The following is a 21,928-nucleotide window of genomic DNA, read 5'->3' as shown; positions in this document are numbered from 1 at the left end:
GTATAGTTCAACTAGTTCTACCTGGTATAGATCTGCCTGGTATAGTTCTATCTTGTATAGTTCTACTAGTTCTACCTGGTATAGATCTAAATGGTATAGTTCTACTAGATCTGCCTGGTATAGTTCTACTAGTTCTACCTGATATAGTTCTACCTGGTATAGGTCTACCTGGTATAGTTCTACCTGGTATAGTTCTACTAGTTCTACCTGATATAGTTCTACTAGTTCTAACTGGTCTAGTTCTACCAGTTCTACCTGGTATAGTTCTACTAGTTCTAACTGGTGTAGTTCTACTAGTTCTACCTGATATAGTTCTACCTGGTATAGGTCTACCTGATATAGTTCTACCTGGTATAGATCTACCTGGTATAGTTCTACTAGTTCTAACTGGTGTAGTTTTACTAGTTCTACCTGATATAGTTCTACCTGGTATAGATCTACCTGGTATAGTTCTACCCGGTATAGTTCTACTAGTTCTACCTGGTATAGTTCTAACTGGTGTAGTTCTACTAGATCTGCCTGGTATAGTTCTACTAGTTCTACCTGATATAGTTCTACCTGGTATAGGTCTACCTGATATAGGTCTACCTGGTATAGATCTAAACTGGTATAGTTCTACCTGGTATAGTTCTACCTGGTATAGTTCTACTACCTCTACCTGGTATAGTTCTACTAGTTCTACCTGATATAGTTCTACCTTGTATAGTTCAACTAGTTCTACCTGATATAGATCTACCTGGTATAGTTCTACCTCGAATAGTTATACTAGTTCTACCTGGTATAGATCTAAATGGTATAGTTCTACTAGATCTGCCTGGTATAGTTCTACTAGTTCTACCTGATATAGTTCTACCTGGTATAGGTCTACCTGGTATAGTTCTACCTGGTATAGTTCTACCTGATATAGTTCTACTAGTTCTAACTGGTGTAGTTCTACTAGTTCTAACTGGTGTAGTTCTACTAGTTCTACCTGATATAGTTCTACCTGGTATAGGTCTACCTGATATAGTTCTACCTGGTATAGATCTACCTGGTATAGTTATACTAGTTCTACCTGGTATAGTTCTACTAGTTCTAACTGGTGTAGTTCTACTAGTTCTACCTGGTATAGTTCTACCTGGTATAGTTCTACCTGGTAGAACTATAGAGAGAGGGAGAGAGAGAAAGAGAGAGAGAGAGAAGGACATCAGCTATTTAAGGCCACCAATCGACAACGTTACTGTACTGTATTCTACGCTACTGTACTGTACTGTACTGTCATCTGAACTCTCTGTCCCCTTCACACTGTGATGCTATCTATCACACCTCTGAGTGTTGTTAAACTCCTCTCCTGACACACTCCGGCAGAGGGAACAAAGCTCTTTTTCTCTCCATGGAGAAGCCTCGTGCCTCCTTCCCAAGGTGTTGAGTTTAATAACCATAAATTGGAGTTGGTGTTTTCACAGCTGGAGTAACGTTAGCCATGCTGGTTGTGTCGTGTGTTACGTCTAACCCTTAACCCTGAAACAACACTGGCACCAAGACAGACCGACTTATTGACATGTGTTAGCATTTAACACCACAATAATACCACTCTATTCACATAGAACCACTATAAAAGGACTTATTCTTGGTACATGAGCCCGGAGGAAATTGAAAAAACACAATCTATCGCCTACACAGAACCTCAATGGGTCCTGCACAAAGCACCATATTGAGGGCTGTCTGCACTGACCATCATGCATCATGTTTGCATTATGTGGTACTAATCTCATCTCTGCAGAGATTAATTCAGTACAAAGGAGGAATAATATCCGGTACCGATTGTGGATCTCAGATCGAAGCTCCCGTATGGGTAAGTCCCAGTGGAGGCCAGTGAGCACATCTCTCTCACACACATAGTGCAGCAGTCTTTACATGTCCTTAATTAATAGAAGGAAAGCTCTGTTAACCCTCTTCCTCTTCCTACAGTCACAGTATTAATAGAAGGAAAGCTCTGTTAACCCTCTTCCTCTTCCTACAGTCACAGTATTAATAGGAGGAAAGCTCTGTTAACCCTCTTCCTACAGTCACAGTATTAATAGGAGGAAAGCTCTGTTAACCCTCTTCCTCTTCCTACCGTCACAGTATTAATAGGAGGAAAGCTCTGTTAACCCTCTTCCTACAGTCACAGTATTAATAGGAGGAAAGCTCTGTTAACCCTCTTCCTCTTCCTACAGTTACAGTATTAATAGGAGGAAAGCTCTGTTAACCCTCTTCCTCTTCCTACAGTTACAGTATTAATAGGAGGAAAGCTCTGTTAACCCTCTTCCTCTTCCTACAGTTACAGTATTAATAGGAGGAAAGCAGTGTTAACCCTCTTCCTTTAGTCACAGTATTAATAGGAGGAAAGCTCTGCTAACCCTCTTCCTATAGTCACAGTATTAATAGGAGGAAAGCTCTGTTAACCCTCTTCCTCTTCCTATAGTCACAATAGCAGACTGTAGTTTAAGAGCAGTAACTGGAGTTTCATGACTCTCTACCATGCTATTCTCAGTCCCTGTTTCTTGCTATTGCAGTCTAGACATCTTTGCTCTCCCATTGACCACTTGCGAAATGACAACAAAGATGATATTTCAGCATTATGACTTTTTACCAGAGGAGTTTCAGTACAGGACTGAGAGTTAATGTGTAGAAGGTTGTGAGCAGAGAGATGTACAGTTATTACATTCCTCCTCTCACGTTGGTCGTCAACAGGCTCCAGGGACTAGATAGGGAACCCTTCACGCTGGGTAAGACTGCCACTCAAATCAGAAGATTTTCTATAAAGCTCTTCTCTAATTGTAGGTCTTTATAGTACACCGGATATTACAGGATATTACATGCCTTGGTTTCTATAGTAACGTCCATCATGTTTACTCTCTCTCTCTCTCTGGATGACACCCACAGGTAATCACACATAAGATGGAGCCCCCCGGCATGGCCCAAATAGAATGCTGCTTCAAATGAAAATCATATTGGTCCTCTGCTGTTTGTTGACTTTCACATGGCTTTCCTGGTTAAACCTCAACCCACTCCAGTAACTCTCCACTCATCCCGTCCCTGATGAATAAAAATACATAGAGAGAGAGAGCAAGAGAGAGAGAGAGAGAGCGCAAGAGAGAGAGAGAGCGCAAGAGAGAGAGAGAGAGAGAGAGAGCGAAAGAGAGCGAGAGAGCAAAAGAGAGAGAGAGCAAAAGAGAGAGAGAGAGAGCAAGAGAGAGAGAGAGAGATAGAGAGAGAGAGAGCAAGAGAGAGAGAGAGAGATAGAGAGAGCAAAAGAGAGAGAGAGCAAGAGAGAGAGAGAGCAAGAGAGAGAGAGAGCGAGAGAGAGAGAGAGAGAGAGCGAACGAGAGCGAGAGAGAGCAAAAGAGAGAGAGAGAGAGCAAAAGAGAGAGAGAGAGAGCAAAAGAAAAGAGAGAGAGAGAGAGCAAAAAGAGAGAGAGAGAGAGTGAGAGAGAGCAAAAGAGAGAGAGAGAGAGAGCAAGAGAGAGAGAGAGAGAGAGAGAGAGCAAAAGAGAGAGAGCAAGAGAGAGAGAGAGCAAGAGAGAGAGACAGAGGGAGAGAGAGAGAGAGAGAGAGAGAGAGAGAGAGCAAGAGAGAGAGACAAAACAAGCAAGGGAGAGAGAGAAAAAGAGGGGTCAGAGAGACAAGGAGGGATGTGAAAACAGAAACAAACAGCTGTGACCAGCTGCAGTGACATTATGGCAAACTGTTGAGCCTCTCATTACTCTGGTCATGCTTAGAGCCTGAGTCAGACGGAGAGGGAGAGACAAAGACAGAAAGAGAGAGACAGAGAGAAATGGCACTCTATATAGCCATAATATGACATTTGAAATGTCTTTAATCTTTTGGAACTTTTGTGGGTGTAATGCTCTTTTTCACTTTTGTTTGTTATCTACTTCACTTGCTTTGGCAATGTTAACATATGTTTCCCATGACAATAAAGCCCTTAAATTGAAAATTGAATTGAAATTGAATTGCGAGAGAGTGCTGGAGACTGAGAGAGAGAGCGAGAGAGAGGGAGAGAGAGGGAGAGAGAGGGAGAGAGAGAGAGAAAGAAAGAGCAAAAGAGAGCGAGGGAGAGAGAGAGAGAGAGAGAGAGAGAGAGAGAGAGAGAGAGAGAGAGAGAGAGAGAGGAGAGAGGGAGAGAGACAGAAAGAGCGATTGAGACAGAGAGAGAGAAAGCAAGCGCGAAAGAGAGACAGAGAGACAGAGCAAAAGAGCGCGAGAGAGAGAGAGAGAGCGAGTGAGACAGAGAGAGCGAGCGAGAGCAAGCGAGAGAGAGAGAGCGAGAGAGAGTATGGATGGACGGCAGTCAGAAGAACCCTGACACAAAGAGCCAGTGTGTGTTGCTCCAGACTGTTCGTTAAGCTAAAGTCTCAAAGGGGAAGGCCCATTCAGAGCATCTCTGGTCCAAGGCCGCACTCTTCCGGCCTCTTAGTTTGGACTGGAGCACAGGGCAGGCCAACCACAGAGCTCCATCCTGTCCACCCAGCATGCATTGCACTGGCACCAAGCGCAACGGAGGAGATGGGTGGCAGCCCACTTCACACTCCAGGAGCGTTCTGTCGATGTGGGTATCTGATGAGACAACCAGGAATCATCCACTGTGGCAATCAGTTTGCTCATTAGGAGAGATACCGCAGAGCAGACTGTTTACACACTGAGTGGAGGAGAAAGAGAGAGAGAGAGAGAGAGAGAGAGAATGTGTGTGGGTGTGTGTGTAAGAAAGCTTTTTGAAAGGGGATCATATAAACATTGCCCAAGTGCTTTTACAGGCAACATAATGTAAGTCCTTTGTGAAAGAAGTGAGAGAGAAGTGGGGTGGGTTGAGAGAAGGGGGGAGAGTTGACCTCTAACCCTGCTGCTGTAGATCATCCCCATGGTTTCTGGCTCCAGAACACTCCATCACCCCCTTCTCCCCCACCTCTACCTCCACAGCTGGTGATGCTCCCCCCCCCCAACCCCTCAACACTACCACAGGCCCCAACATAGCCCCTCACAGACCCCCACAATCCCCAACAGAACAGACCCTCACCCCAGTTACTAAACCCAGTCAGCCTCGCATCACTAAGCAACTCTGAGCATCACTGAGCAACACTGAGAAGACCAGAGCAACACTGAGCACCACTCAACAACACTGAGCAACACTGAGTAACACTGAGCAATACTGAGCAGACCAGAGCAGACCTGAGCAACACTGAGCAGACCAGAGCAGACCTGAGCTACACTGAGCAACACTGAGCAGACTAGAGCAGACCTGAGCAGACCTGAGAAACACTGAGCAGACCAGAGCAGACCTGAGCAACACTGAGCAACACTGAGCAGACCTGAGCAACACTGAGCAACACTGAGCAGACTAGAGCAGACCTGAGCAACACTGAGCAGACCTGAGAAACACTGAGCAGACCAGAGCAGACCTGAACAACACTGAGCAACACTGAGCAGACCTGAGCAACACTGAGCAGACCTGAGCAACATTGAGCACCACTGAGCAACACTGAGCAGACCTGAGCAACACTGAGCAACACTGAGCAGACCTGAGCAACACTGAGCAGACCTGAGCAACATTGAGCACCACTGAGCAACATTGAGCACCACTGAGCAACACTGAGCAGACCTGAGCAGACCTGAGCAACACTGAGGAACACTGAGCAGACCAGAGAAGACTTGAGCAACACTGAGGAACACTGAGCAGACCAGAGAAGACCTGAACAGACCTGAGCAACATTGAGCATTTTATGCTGGCTAATGTAACCCGACGAACAGTTCTTGTGCTGAGGTTGTTTCCAGAGGCAGTTTGGAACTTGGTAGTGAGCGTTGCAACCGAGGATACACAATTTTTATGCGCTACGCGCTTCAGCACTCCATCCTGTCCCGTTCTGTGAGCTTGTGTGGCCTACCACTTCGCGGCTGAGCCATTGTTGCTCCTACTTCACAATAACAGCACTTACAGTTGACCAGTGTAGCTCAAGCGGGGAAGAAATTTGACAAACTGACTTGTTGGAAAAGTGGCATCCTATGACGATGTCTTGTTGAAAGTCACTGAGCTCTTCAGTGAGGCCATTCTACTGCCAATGTTTGTCTATGGAGATTGCATGGCTGTGTGATTGATTTTATACACCTGTCAGCAATGGGTGTGAATGAAGTAGCCAAATCCACTAATTTGAAGGATCTGGTACTGATTGTATTAAACACTTCTGCAATGGTTGTTGAGATGTGATATTCTGCGCAGCGCAAGACGAGACGTAAACTACATGTATGCTACACTAGCCCGCAAAAATCACCCTGTTGTCCCACATTCGGGTATTTTAAATGTGGTCATCCTAGACCTGGCCTATGTTAAAAGTAAAACAAATAATATAAAAGTGTTTGTTAGGTGTTAAGCCTCTGTTAAAATATGCTTTAAAAAATGACAAAAAGACAAAAATTGTGATTGTGTTGATTTGTGTTTGGTAATATTTTATTTAGTACAGAAATATGTAGGCGGCTTAATTTACCCCTCCCTCGGCTCAACTTACCCAAATACCAGGGTATTTGAGACCAATTTTTATGTTTTCAAAACTGTAATGTTTACATGAATTCTGATTATTTCCATTGATACACAACATCCTGACATCCTGAAATATATGTAGATATCTTTGTGTGTATGTGTGTGTGTATGTGTGTGTGTGTGTGTGTGTGTGTGTGTGTGTGTGCTGTTGACAGATCAGCCACTGCTCCAGAGGAGTGATTGATTTGTAGCGCTGTGTATGGGGTTGATGATGTCTCTTTGTCTTGATCCCCCTCACCCTCTTTCACACACACACACACACACACACACACACACACACACACACACACACACACACACACACACACACACACACCCTCTCTTATCAACCTCATTACAAGCGACCCACCGATAACAAACCAACACACACAGCAGGAGTAATAATGATGTGTGAAAATATGTCCTCAATAAGAGGACCAACATCGCCAGTGACAACCACAACATGACATCTATCATCCTCCACAGACTGAGCCGGAGACAACCGACACAGAAAACGAATGAAGTCTCATGCACAAGCAATCAAAGCCTTCCCAATACCCAACAGCCATTCAACATGATTCATATTCCACATACTGTGCAATGTGCATCAGAAATGTCAACCATTACAAAGCCACACACAACCATTACAAAGCAACACACAACCATTACAAAAGCCACACACAACCATTACAAAAGCCACACACAACCATTACAAAGCAACACACAACCATTACAAAGCAACACACAACCATTACAAAAGCCACACACAACCATTACAAAAGCCACACACAACCATTACAAAGCAACACACAACCATTACAAAAGCCACACACAACCATTACAAAGCAACACACAACCATTACAAAACCACACACAACCATTACAAAGCCACACACAACCATTACAAAGCAACACACAACCATTACAAAGCCACACACAACCATTACAAAGCAACACACAACCATTACAAAGCCACACACAACCATTACAAAGTAACACACAACCATTACAAAGCAACACACAACCATTACAAAGCCACACACAACCATTACAAAGCAACACACAACCATTACAAAGCCACACACAACCATTACAAAGCAACACACAACCATTACAAAAGCCACACACAACCATTACAAAGCCACACACAACCATTACAAAGCAACACACAACCATTAAAAGCCACACACAACCATTACAAAAGCCACACGCAACCATTACAAAGCAACACACAACCATTACAAAGCAACACACAACCATTACAAAAGCCACACACAACCATTACAAAGCAACACACAACCATTACAAAGCCACACACAACCATTACAAAAGCCACATACAACCATTACAAAGCCACACACAACCATTACAAAAGCTGCACACAACCATTACAAGGCAACACACAACCATTACAAAGCCATACGCAACCATTACAAAGCAACACACAACCATTACAAAGCAACACACAACCATTACAAAAGCCACACACAACCATTACAAAGCAACACACAACCATTACAAAACCACACACAACCATTACAAAAACACACACAACCATTACAAAGCAACACACAACCATTACAAAGCCACACACAACCATTACAAAGCAACACACAACCATTACAAAAGCCACATACAACCATTACAAAGCCACACACAACCATTACAAAAGCCACACACAACCATTACAAAGCAACACACAACCATTACAAAGCCACACACAACCATTACAAAGCCACACACAACCATTACAAAGCAACACACAACCATTACAAAAGCCACACACAACCATTACAAAACAACACACAACCATTACAAAGCCACACACAACCATTACAAAGCCACACACAACCATTACAAAAGCTGCACACAACCATTACAAAGCAACACACAGCCATTACAAAGCAACACACAACCATTACAAAAGCCACACACAACCATTACAAAGCAACACACAACCATTACAAAGCCACACACAACCATTACAAAGCAACACACAACCATTACAAAAGCCACACACAACCATTACAAAGCAACACACAACCATTACAAAGCAACACACAACCATTACAAAGTGTGAGTGTGTGCGTGCGAGCGTGTGTGAGTGTGTTACACCGTACACTGCACTGAATGAAGAAAACAAGTGATATCAGAGAGAAATGGTAATTTCTTAAAGCGAGAAAGAGAGAGATGAGACAGTGAATGTGTGAATGGAACTCCCACTGAGCAGAGTCTACCCCGCTGTTGTGTGGTGTGAACCCAAGCAGCCTGAAGTAGACTAAAGCCCCAGTAAACCAGGCAGTGAAAGAACTATAGGAGTCCATTCTTACTGTTGATTCTGGTACCTTTTTTCTCCTGGCTCTGCTCTCGGTTCTCTTCTGATGTAGTTTCCATGGTTGTGTTTTATCCCATCCACTAAAAATGCTTCCTTTCAGCAGAATTCTCTCCTCTCTCTCTCTCTCTCTCTCTCTCTCTCTCTCTCTCTCTCTCTCTCTCTCTCTCTCTCTCGTGCTGCCCCGACTGACTAAAGCACAGCTCCAGAAACAACGCTGCCAGCTAACCTTATGCTCCACCATACATCACTTGAAATCCTCCTTTTCCCAAAAAATATTCTAGGTCTGCTTTATTTGCACTGACTGACTGTTTGGGCACTCAGACTGGGTAGCTATGGATCCACTTGTCCCATCAACCACACGCCCCCCTCACACATACACACACATCGCCTCGACCCCCCCATGCGTGCCCCCCATAGACTTGGAGGCGTCTGGGGCTAAGGGAGGAGCACCATGAATGACAATCCGGGGGCCTGCCTACCTGTCTGCCTGCCCTGCCTGGTAGAATGGTCAGGTTCCATCACAGTAGGGGATGTATGTGGGAGAGAGTAGGGACCCCTCCTTTGGCTGCTGGGGGCTTCACTGAATGAAAACCTCACTCAGTGTTGTGTGGTGCTGGGGGAGAATGGAGGAGAAAAAGGGGGACTGGGGAATAATAAGGAGAATGGGGATAATAAGGGGGATAATGGGGGAGAATAAGGGTTTAAAAGAGGGGGAATGGGGAAGAATAAGTGGGAATTTTGCGAGAATGGTGGAATGGGGAGAATGGGGGAGAATAAGGAAAAATGGGGGAGACTAGGGGAGAATAAGGTGGAATGGGGGAGAATAAAGGAGAATGGGTGAGAACAAGGGGGATGGGCAAGAATATGGGGGAATAAGGAGAAATGGGGAGAATGGGGGAGATTAATGGAGAATGGGGCAGAATAAGGGGGAATGGGGGAGAATAAGGGAGAATGAGGGAGAATGGGAGAGAACGGGGAGAATGGATGAGAATGGAGAGAACGGGGAGAATGGGGAGAATGGATGAGAATGGGAGAGAACGGGGGAGAATGGATGATAATGGATGAGAATGGATGAGAATGGGAGAGAACGGATCAGAATGGGAGAGAACGGATCAGAATGGGAGAGAACGGGGAAGAATGGGAGAGAATAGGGGAGAACCGGGGAGAATGGGGTAGAATGGAGGAGAATGGGAGAGAACGGGGGAGAATGAATGTCAGCACACAATCACCAGCCACTCATCCAACCACAGTTGCAGGGCGGGAGTGGGAGTGGGAAGGGTGAGTTTGGTGTGTGGCGGGGGGGGGGGGGACTTCATATTCTGACTGGCACCATATGCCCCCTGCTCCCATGGCAACAACCTCTGACAACTGTCTCCCCTCCCTCTGGTGACTTTCAACTCCCACATAAAAGGACACAAGAAAAGGGGTATGATACCTCTCCTCTCCGAACAAAGAAAAAGGAGGCTCTCGAATATTTGTACGGGTGAAAGCACAGGGAGAGAATGGTCGAAAGAGAAATAAAGAACATGAGAATGGAAAAGAAATTGGGAAATAGAAGGAGAGAGAGAGAGGTGAGGGAGAGTATGAAAAAAAGATGCCTGAAATGGTGAGGGAGAAAGTGAGTCTGCAGAGGGACAAATAGAGATAGAAACAGAGGGGCAGATAGAAACAGAGGGGCAGATAGAAACAGAGGGGCAGATAGAAACAGAGGGGCAGATAGAGATATAAACAGAGGGAAAGATAGAGATAGAAACAGAGGGACAGATATAAACAGAGGGACAGATAGAAACAGAGGGACAGATAGAAACAGAGGGACAGATAGAGATAGAAACAGAGGGACAGATAGAAACAGAGGGACAGATAGAGATAGAAACAGAGGGACAGAGAAACAGAGGGACAGATAGAAACAGAGGGACAGATAGAGATAGAAACAGAGGGACAGATAGAAACAGAGGGACAGATAGAGATAGAAACAGAGGGACAGATAGAGATAGAAACAGAGGGAAAGATAGAGATAGAAACAGAGGGAAAGATAGAGATATAAATAGAGGGACAGATAGAGATAGAAACAGAGGGAAAGATAGAAACAGAGGGACAGATAGAGATAGAAACAGAGGGAAAGATAGAGATATAAACAGAGGGACAGATAGAAACAGAGGGACAGATAGAGATAGAAACAGAGGGACAGATAGAGATAGAAACAGAGGGACAGATATAAACAGAGGGACAGATAGAGATAGAAACAGAGGGAAAGATAGAGATATAAACAGAGGGACAGATAGAGATAGAAACAGAGGGACAGATAGAGATAGAAACAGAGGGAAAGATAGAGATAGAAACAGAGGGACAGATAGAGATAGAAACAGAGGGACAGATAGAGATATAAACAGAGGGACAGATAGAGATAGAAACAGAGGGACAGATAGAGATAGAAACAGAGGGAAAGATAGAGATATAAACAGAGGGACAGATAGAAACAGAGGGACAGATAGAGATAGAACAGAGGGACAGATATAAACAGAGGGACAGATAGAGATAGAAACAGAGGGACAGATAGAGATATAAACAGAGGGACAGATAGAAACAGAGGGACAGATAGAAACAGAGGGACAGATAGAGATAGAAACAGAGGGACAGATAGAAACAGAGGGACAGATAGAGATAGAAACAGAGGGACAGAGAAACAGAGGGACAGATAGAAACAGAGGGACAGATAGAGATAGAAACAGAGGGAAAGATAGAGATAGAAACAGAGGGAAAGATAGAGATAGAAACAGAGGGAAAGATAGAGATATAAACAGAGGGACAGATAGAGATAGAAACAGAGGGAAAGATAGAAACAGAGGGACAGATAGAGATAGAAACAGAGGGAAAGATAGAGATATAAACAGAGGGACAGATAGAAACAGAGGGACAGATAGAGATAGAAACAGAGGGACAGATAGAAACAGAGGGACAGATAGAAACAGAGGGACAGATAGAGATAGAAACAGAGGGACAGATAGAGATAGAAACAGAGGGAAAGATAGAAACAGAGGGACAGATAGAGATAGAAACAGAGGGACAGAGAAACAGAGGGACAGATAGAAACAGAGGGACAGATAGAGATAGAAACAGAGGGAAAGATAGAGATAGAAACAGAGGGAAAGATAGAGATAGAAACAGAGGGAAAGATAGAGATAGAAACAGAGGGAAAGATAGAGATATAAACAGAGGGACAGATAGAGATAGAAACAGAGGGAAAGATAGAAACAGAGGGACTGATAGAGATAGAAACAGAGGGAAAGATAGAGATATAAACAGAGGGACAGATGGAAACAGAGGGACAGATAGAGATAGAAACAGAGGGACAGATAGAAACAGAGGGACAGATAGAGATAGAAACAGAGGGACAGATAGAAACAGAGGGACAGATAGAGATAGAAACAGAGGGACAGATAGAAACAGAGGGACAGATAGAGATAGAAACAGAGGGACAGAGAAACAGAGGGACAGATAGAAACAGAGGGACAGATAGAGATAGAAACAGAGGGAAAGATAGAGATAGAAACAGAGGGAAAGATAGAGATAGAAACAGAGGGAAAGATAGAGATAGAAACAGAGGGAAAGATAGAGATATAAACAGAGGGACAGATAGAGATAGAAACAGAGGGAAAGATAGAAACAGAGGGACAGATAGAGATAGAAACAGAGGGAAAGATAGAGATATAAACAGAGGGACAGATAGAAACAGAGGGACAGATAGAGATAGAAACAGAGGGACAGAGAAACAGAGGGACAGATAGAAACAGAGGGACAGATAGAGATAGAAACAGAGGGACAGATAGAGATAGAAACAGAGGGAAAGATAGAGATAGAAACAGAGGGAAAGATAGAGATAGAAACAGAGGGAAAGATAGAGATATAAACAGAGGGACAGATAGAGATAGAAACAGAGGGAAAGATAGAAACAGAGGGACAGATAGAGATAGAAACAGAGGGAAAGATAGAGATATAAACAGAGGGACAGATAGAGATAGAAACAGAGGGACAGATAGAGATAGAAACAGAGGGAAAGATAGAGATATAAACAGAGGGACAGATAGAAACAGAGGGACAGATAGAGATAGAACAGAGGGACAGATATAAACAGAGGGACAGATAGAGATAGAAACAGAGGGACAGATAGAGATATAAACAGAGGGACAGATAGAAACAGAGGGACAGATAGAAACAGAGGGACAGATAGAGATAGAAACAGAGGGACAGATAGAAACAGAGGGACAGATAGAGATAGAAACAGAGGGACAGAGAAACAGAGGGACAGATAGAAACAGAGGGACAGATAGAGATAGAAACAGAGGAAAGATAGAGATAGAAACAGAGGAAAGATAGAGATAGAAACAGAGGAAAGATAGAGATATAAACAGAGGGACAGATAGAGATAGAAACAGAGGGAAAGATAGAAACAGAGGGACAGATAGAGATAGAAACAGAGGGAAAGATAGAGATATAAACAGAGGGACAGATAGAAACAGAGGGACAGATAGAGATAGAAACAGAGGGACAGATAGAAACAGAGGGACAGATAGAAACAGAGGGACAGATAGAGATAGAAACAGAGGGACAGATAGAGATAGAAACAGAGGGAAAGATAGAAACAGAGGGACAGATAGAGATAGAAACAGAGGGACAGAGAAACAGAGGGACAGATAGAAACAGAGGGACAGATAGAGATAGAAACAGAGGGAAAGATAGAGATAGAAACAGAGGGAAAGATAGAGATAGAAACAGAGGGAAAGATAGAGATAGAAACAGAGGGAAAGATAGAGATATAAACAGAGGGACAGATAGAGATAGAAACAGAGGGAAAGATAGAAACAGAGGGACTGATAGAGATAGAAACAGAGGGAAAGATAGAGATATAAACAGAGGGACAGATGGAAACAGAGGGACAGATAGAGATAGAAACAGAGGGACAGATAGAAACAGAGGGACAGATAGAGATAGAAACAGAGGGACAGATAGAAACAGAGGGACAGATAGAGATAGAAACAGAGGGACAGATAGAAACAGAGGGACAGATAGAGATAGAAACAGAGGGACAGAGAAACAGAGGGACAGATAGAAACAGAGGGACAGATAGAGATAGAAACAGAGGGAAAGATAGAGATAGAAACAGAGGGAAAGATAGAGATAGAAACAGAGGGAAAGATAGAGATAGAAACAGAGGGAAAGATAGAGATATAAACAGAGGGACAGATAGAGATAGAAACAGAGGGAAAGATAGAAACAGAGGGACAGATAGAGATAGAAACAGAGGGAAAGATAGAGATATAAACAGAGGGACAGATAGAAACAGAGGGACAGATAGAGATAGAAACAGAGGGACAGAGAAACAGAGGGACAGATAGAAACAGAGGGACAGATAGAGATAGAAACAGAGGGACAGATAGAGATAGAAACAGAGGGAAAGATAGAGATAGAAACAGAGGGAAAGATAGAGATAGAAACAGAGGGAAAGATAGAGATATAAACAGAGGGACAGATAGAGATAGAAACAGAGGAAAGATAGAAACAGAGGGACAGATAGAGATAGAAACAGAGGGAAAGATAGAGATATAAACAGAGGGACAGATAGAAACAGAGGGACAGATAGAGATAGAAACAGAGGACAGATAGAGATAGAAACAGAGGGACAGATATAAACAGAGGGACAGATAGAGATAGAAACAGAGGGAAAGATAGAGATATAAACAGAGGGACAGATAGAGATAGAAACAGAGGGACAGATAGAGATAGAAACAGAGGGAAAGATAGAGATAGAAACAGAGGGACAGATAGAGATAGAAACAGAGGGACAGATAGAGATATAAACAGAGGGACAGATAGAGATAGAAACAGAGGGACAGATAGAGATAGAAACAGAGGGAAAGATAGAGATATAAACAGAGGGACAGATAGAAACAGAGGGACAGATAGAGATAGAACAGAGGGACAGATATAAACAGAGGGACAGATAGAGATAGAAACAGAGGGACAGATAGAGATATAAACAGAGGGACAGATAGAAACAGAGGGACAGATAGAGATAGAAACAGAGGGACAGATAGAAACAGAGGGACAGATAGAGATAGAAACAGAGGGACAGATAGAAACAGAGGGACAGATAGAGATAGAAACAGAGGGACAGAGAAACAGAGGGACAGATAGAAACAGAGGGACAGATAGAGATAGAAACAGAGGGACAGATAGAGATAGAAACAGAGGGAAAGATAGAGATAGAAACAGAGGGAAAGATAGAGATAGAAACAGAGGGACAGATAGAGATAGAAACAGAGGGACAGATATAAACAGAGGGACAGATAGAGATAGAACAGAGGGACAGATATAAACAGAGGGACAGATAGAGATAGAAACAGAGGGACAGATAGAGATAGAAACAGAGGGACAGATAGAGATAGAAACAGAGGGACAGATAGAGATAGAAACAGAGGGACAGATAGAGATAGAAACAGAGGGACAGATAGAGATATAAACAGAGGGAAAGATAGAGATAGAAACAGAGGGACATGTAGAAACAGAGGGACAGATAGAAACAGAGGGACAGATAGAAACAGAGGGACAGATAGAAACAGAGGGACAGATAGAGATAGAAACAGAGGGACAGATAGAAACAGAGGGACAGATAGAGATAGAAACAGAGGGACAGATAGAGATAGAAACAGAGGGACAGATAGAAACAGAGGGACAGATAGAGATAGAAACAGAGGGACAGATAGAAACAGAGGGACAGATAGAGATAGAAACAGAGGGACAGATAGAAACAGAGGGACAGATAGAGATAGAAACAGAGGGACAGATAGAGATAGAAACAGAGGGACAGATAGAAACAGAGGGACAGATAGAGATAGAAACAGAGGGACAGATAGAAACAGAGGGACATATAGAGATAGAAACAGAGGGACGGAGAAACAGAGGGACAGATAGAAACAGAGGGACAGATAGAGATAGAAACAGAGGGAAAGATAGAGATAGAAACAGAGGGACAGATAGAGATAGAAACAGAGGGAAAGATAGAGATAGAAACAGAGGGACAGATAGAGATAGAAACAGAGGGACAGATAGAGATAGAAACAGAGGGAAAGATAGAGATAGAAACAGAGGGACAGATAGAGATAGAAACAGAGGGACAGATATAAACAGAGGGACAGATAGAGATAGAACAGAGGGACAGATAGAAACAGAGGGACAGATAGAGATAGAAACAGAGGGACAGATAGAGATAGAAACAGAGGGACAGATAGAGATATAAACAGAGGGACAGATAGAGATATAAACAGAGGGACAGATAGAGATAGAAACAGAGGGACAGATAGAAACAGAGGGACAGATAGAGATAGAAACAGAGGGAAAGATAGAGATATAAACAGAGGGAAAGATAGAGATATAAACAGAGGGACAGATAGAGATAGAAACAGAGGGAAAGATAGAGATATAAACAGAGGGACAGATAGAAACAGAGGGACAGATAGAGATAGAAACAGAGGGACAGATAGAGATATAAACAGAGGGACAGATAGAAACAGAGGGACAGATAGAGATAGAAACAGAGGGACAGATAGAAACAGAGGGACAGATAGAGATAGAAACAGAGGGAAAGATAGAGATATAAACAGAGGGACAGATAGAGATAGAAACAGAGGGAAAGATAGAGATAGAAACAGAGGGACAGATAGAGATAGAAACAGAGGGACAGATAGAGATAGAAACAGAGGGACAGATAGAGATAGAAACAGAGGGACAGATAGAAACAGAGGGACAGATAGAGATAGAAACAGAGGGACAGATAGAGATATAAACAGAGGGACAGATAGAAACAGAGGGACAGATAGAGATAGAACAGAGGGACAGATATAAACAGAGGGACAGATAGAGATAGAAACAGAGGGACAGATAGAGATATAAACAGAGGGACAGATAGAAACAGAGGGACAGATAGAGATAGAAACAGAGGGACAGATAGAAACAGAGGGACAGATAGAGATAGAAACAGAGGACAGATAGAAACAGAGGGACAGATAGAGATAGAAACAGAGGGACAGAGAAACAGAGGGACAGATAGAAACAGAGGGACAGATAGAGATAGAAACAGAGGGACAGAGAAACAGAGGGACAGATAGAAACAGAGGGACAGATAGAGATAGAAACAGAGGGACAGAGAAACAGAGGGACAGATAGAAACAGAGGGACAGATAGAGATAGAAACAGAGGGACAGATAGAGATAGAAACAGAGGAAAGATAGAGATAGAAACAGAGGGAAAGATAGAGATAGAAACAGTGGGAAAGATAGAGATATAAACAGAGGGACAGATAGAGATAGAAACAGAGGGAAAGATAGAAACAGAGGGACAGATAGAGATAGAAACAGAGGGAAAGATAGAGATATAAACAGAGGGACAGATAGAAACAGAGGGACAGATAGAGATAGAAACAGAGGGACAGATAGAGATAGAAACAGAGGGACAGATATAAACAGAGGGACAGATAGAGATAGAAACAGAGGGAAAGATAGAGATATAAACAGAGGGACAGATAGAGATAGAAACAGAGGGACAGATAGAGATAGAAACAGAGGGAAAGATAGAGATAGAAACAGAGGGACAGATAGAGATAGAAACAGAGGGAAAGATAGAGATAGAAACAGAGGGACAGATAGAGATAGAAACAGAGGGACAGATAGAGATATAAACAGAGGGACAGATAGAGATAGAAACAGAGGGAAAGATAGAGATATAAACAGAGGGACAGATAGAAACAGAGGGACAGATAGAGATAGAACAGAGGGACAGATATAAACAGAGGGACAGATAGAGATAGAAACAGAGGGACAGATAGTGATATAAACAGAGGGACAGATAGAAACAGAGGGACAGATAGAGATAGAAACAGAGGGACAGATAGAAACAGAGGGACAGATAGAGATAGAAACAGAGGGACAGATAGAAACAGAGGGACAGATAGAGATAGAAACAGAGGGACAGAGAAACAGAGGGACAGATAGAAACAGAGGGACAGATAGAGATAGAAACAGAGGGAAAGATAGAGATAGAAACAGAGGGAAAGATAGAGATAGAAACAGAGGGACAGATAGAGATAGAAACAGAGGGACAGATATAAACAGAGGGACAGATAGAGATAGAACAGAGGGACAGATATAAACAGAGGGACAGATAGAGATAGAAACAGAGGGACAGATAGAGATAGAAACAGAGGGACAGATAGAGATAGAAACAGAGGGACAGATAGAGATATAAACAGAGGGACAGATAGAGATAGAAACAGAGGGACAGATAGAGATATAAACAGAGGGAAAGATAGAGATAGAAACAGAGGGACATGTAGAAACAGAGGGACAGATAGAAACAGAGGGACAGATAGAAACAGAGGGACAGATAGAAACAGAGGGACAGATAGAGATAGAAACAGAGGGACAGATAGAAACAGAGGGACAGATAGAGATAGAAACAGAGGGACAGATAGAGATAGAAACAGAGGGACAGATAGAAACAGAGGGACAGATAGAGATAGAAACAGAGGGACAGATAGAAACAGAGAGACAGATAGAGATAGAAACAGAGGGACAGATAGAAACAGAGGGACAGATAGAGATAGAAACAGAGGGACAGAGAAACAGAGGGACAGATAGAAACAGAGGGACAGATAGAGATAGAAACAGAGGGACAGAGAAACAGAGGGACAGATAGAAACAGAGTGACAGATAGAGATAGAAACAGAGGGACAGATAGAAACAGAGGGACAGATAGAGATAGAAACAGAGGGACAGATAGAGATAGAAACAGAGGGACAGATAGAAACAGAGGGACAGATAGAGATAGAACAGAGGGACAGATATAAACAGAGGGACAGATAGAGATAGAAACAGAGGGACAGATAGAGATATAAACAGAGGGACAGATAGAAACAGAGGGACAGATAGAGATAGAAACAGAGGGACAGATAGAAACAGAGGGACAGATAGAGATAGAAACAGAGGGACAGAGAAACAGAGGGACAGATAGAAACAGAGGGACAGATAGAGATAGAAACAGAGGGACAGAGAAACAGAGGGACAGATAGAAACAGAGGGACAGATAGAGATAGAAACAGAGGGACAGAGAAACAGAGGGACAGATAGAAACAGAGGGACAGATAGAGATAGAAAGAGGGACAGATAGAGATAGAAACAGAGGGAAAGATAGAGATAGAAACAGAGGGAAAGATAGAGATAGAAACAGAGGGAAAGATAGAGATATAAACAGAGGGACAGATAGAGATAGAAACAGAGGGAAAGATAGAAACAGAGGGACAGATAGAGATAGAAACAGAGGGAAAGATAGAGATATAAACAGAGGGACAGATAGAGATAGAAACAGAGGGACAGATATAAACAGAGGGACAGATAGAGATAGAACAGAGGGACAGATATAAACAGAGGGACATATAGAGATAGAAACAGAGGGACAGATAGAGATAGAAACAGAGGGACAGATAGAGATAGAAACAGAGGGACAGATAGAGATATAAACAGAGGGACAGATAGAGATAGAAACAGAGGGACAGATAGAGATATAAACAGAGGGAAAGATAGAGATAGAAACAGAGGGACATGTAGAAACAGAGGGACAGATAGAAACAGAGGGACAGATAGAAACAGAGGGACAGATAGAAACAGAGGGACAGATAGAGATAGAAACAGAGGGACAGATAGAAACAGAGGGACAGATAGAGATAGAAACAGAGGGACAGATAGAGATAGAAACAGAGGGACAGATAGAAACAGAGGGACAGATAGAGATAGAAACAGAGGGACAGATAGAAACAGAGGGACAGATAGAGATAGAAACAGAGGGACAGATAGAAACAGAGGGACAGATAGAGATAGAAACAGAGGGACAGAGAAACAGAGGGACAGATAGAAACAGAGGGACAGATAGAGATAGAAACAGAGGGACAGAGAAACAGAGGGACAGATAGAAACAGAGGGACAGATAGAGATAGAAACAGAGGGACAGATAGAAACAGAGGGACAGATAGAGATAGAAACAGAGGGACAGATAGAGATATAAACAGAGGGACAGATAGAAACAGAGGGACAGATAGAGATAGAACAGAGGGACAGATATAAACAGAGGGACAGATAGAGATAGAAACAGAGGGACAGATAGAGATATAAACAGAGGGACAGATAGAAACAGAGGGACAGATAGAGATAGAAACAGAGGGACAGATAGAAACAGAGGGACAGATAGAGATAGAAACAGAGGGACAGATAGAAACAGAGGGACAGATAGAGATAGAAACAGAGGGACAGAGAAACAGAGGGACAGATAGAAACAGAGGGACAGATAGAGATAGAAACAGAGGGACAGAGAAACAGAGGGACAGATAGAAACAGAGGGACAGATAGAGATAGAAACAGAGGGACAGAGAAACAGAGGGACAGATAGAAACAGAGGGACAGATAGAGATAGAAACAGAGGGACAGATAGAGATAGAAACAGAGGGAAAGATAGAGATAGAAACAGAGGGAAAGATAGAGATAGAAACAGAGGGAAAGATAGAGATATAAACAGAGGGACAGATAGAGATAGAAACAGAGGGAAAGATAGAAACAGAGGGACAGATAGAGATAGAAACAGAGGGAAAGATAGAGATATAAACAGAGGGACAGATAGAAACAGAGGGACAGATAGAGATAGAAACAGAGGGACAGATAGAGATAGAAACAGAGGGACAGATATAAACAGAGGGACAGATAGAGATAGAAACAGAGGGAAAGATAGAGATATAAACAGAGGGACAGATAGAGATAGAAACAGAGGGACAGATAGAGATAGAAACAGAGGGAAAGATAGAGATAGAAACAGAGGGACAGATAGAGATAGAAACAGAGGGAAAGATAGAGATAGAAACAGAGGGACAGATAGAGATAGAAACAGAGGGAAAGATAGATATATAAACAGAGGGACAGATAGAAACAGAGGGACAGATAGAGATAGAACAGAGGGACAGATATAAACAGAGGGACAGATAGAGATAGAAACAGAAGGACAGATAGAGATATAAACAGAGGGACAGATAGAAACAGAGGGACAGATAGAGATAGAAACAGAGGGACAGATAGAAACAGAGGGACAGATAGAAATAGAAACAGAGGGACAGATAGAGATAGAAACAGAGGGACAGAGAAACAGAGGGACAGATAGAAACAGAGGGACAGATAGAGATAGAAACAGAGGGAAAGATAGAGATAGAAACAGAGGGACAGATAGAGATAGAAACAGAGGGAAAGATAGAGATAGAAACAGAGGGAAAGATAGAGATAGAAACAGAGGGACAGATAGAGATAGAAACAGAGGGACAGATATAAACAGAGGGACAGATAGAGATAGAACAGAGGGACAGATATAAAAAGAGGGACAGATAGAGATAGAAACAGAGGGACAGATAGAGATAGAAACAGAGGGACAGATAGAGATAGAAACAGAGGGACAGATAGAGATATAAACAGAGGGACAGATAGAGATAGAAACAGAGGGACAGATAGAGATATAAACAGAGGGAAAGATAGAGATAGAAACAGAGGGACATGTAGAAACAGAGGGACAGATAGAAACAGAGGGACAGATAGAAACAGAGGGACAGATAGAAACAGAGGGACAGATAGAGATAGAAACAGAGGGACAGATAGAAACAGAGGGACAGATAGAGATAGAAACAGAGGGACAGATAGAGATAGAAACAGAGGGACAGATAGAAACAGAGGGACAGATAGAGATAGAAACAGAGGGACAGATAGAAACAGAGGGACAGATAGAGATAGAAACAGAGGGACAGATAGAAACAGAGGGACAGATAGAGATAGAAACAGAGGGACAGATAGAAACAGAGGGACAGATAGAGATAGAAACAGAGGGACAGATAGAAACAGAGGGACAGATAGAGATAGAAACAGAGGGACAGATAGAAACAGAGGGACAGATAGAGATAGAAACAGAGGGACGGAGAAACAGAGGGA

At 42.9% G+C, this 21,928-nt stretch overlaps 1 protein-coding gene across 4 annotated transcripts in view; it reads right to left on the bottom strand.

Moving 5' to 3' along the window:
• The window catches only part of LOC115125776 (neuronal membrane glycoprotein M6-b-like), an 84,634-nt gene that overhangs the window by 23,500 nt on the left and 39,206 nt on the right, over positions 1 to 21,928 (bottom strand). The window contains exon 1 of one of the 4 annotated variants that reach the window (XM_029655339.2): positions 8,878 to 8,967. The exons of 2 other annotated variants lie outside the window; for them this stretch is intronic. In XM_029655339.2, coding sequence (XP_029511199.1) covers positions 8,878 to 8,926 — 49 coding nt within the window. In that variant the 5' untranslated portion in view covers positions 8,927 to 8,967. Of the gene's footprint in view, positions 1 to 8,877; positions 8,968 to 21,928 lie in introns of those variants that run through there. One more of the 4 variants, XM_029655340.2, reaches the window with a different exon arrangement.

This window comes from Oncorhynchus nerka, linkage group LG3 (assembly GCF_034236695.1).
Source record: "Oncorhynchus nerka isolate Pitt River linkage group LG3, Oner_Uvic_2.0, whole genome shotgun sequence".
Taxonomy (NCBI): domain Eukaryota; kingdom Metazoa; phylum Chordata; class Actinopteri; order Salmoniformes; family Salmonidae; genus Oncorhynchus; species Oncorhynchus nerka.
Note: the sequence above shows the minus strand (reverse complement) of the source record. Positions and strands in the feature narration are given on the sequence as shown.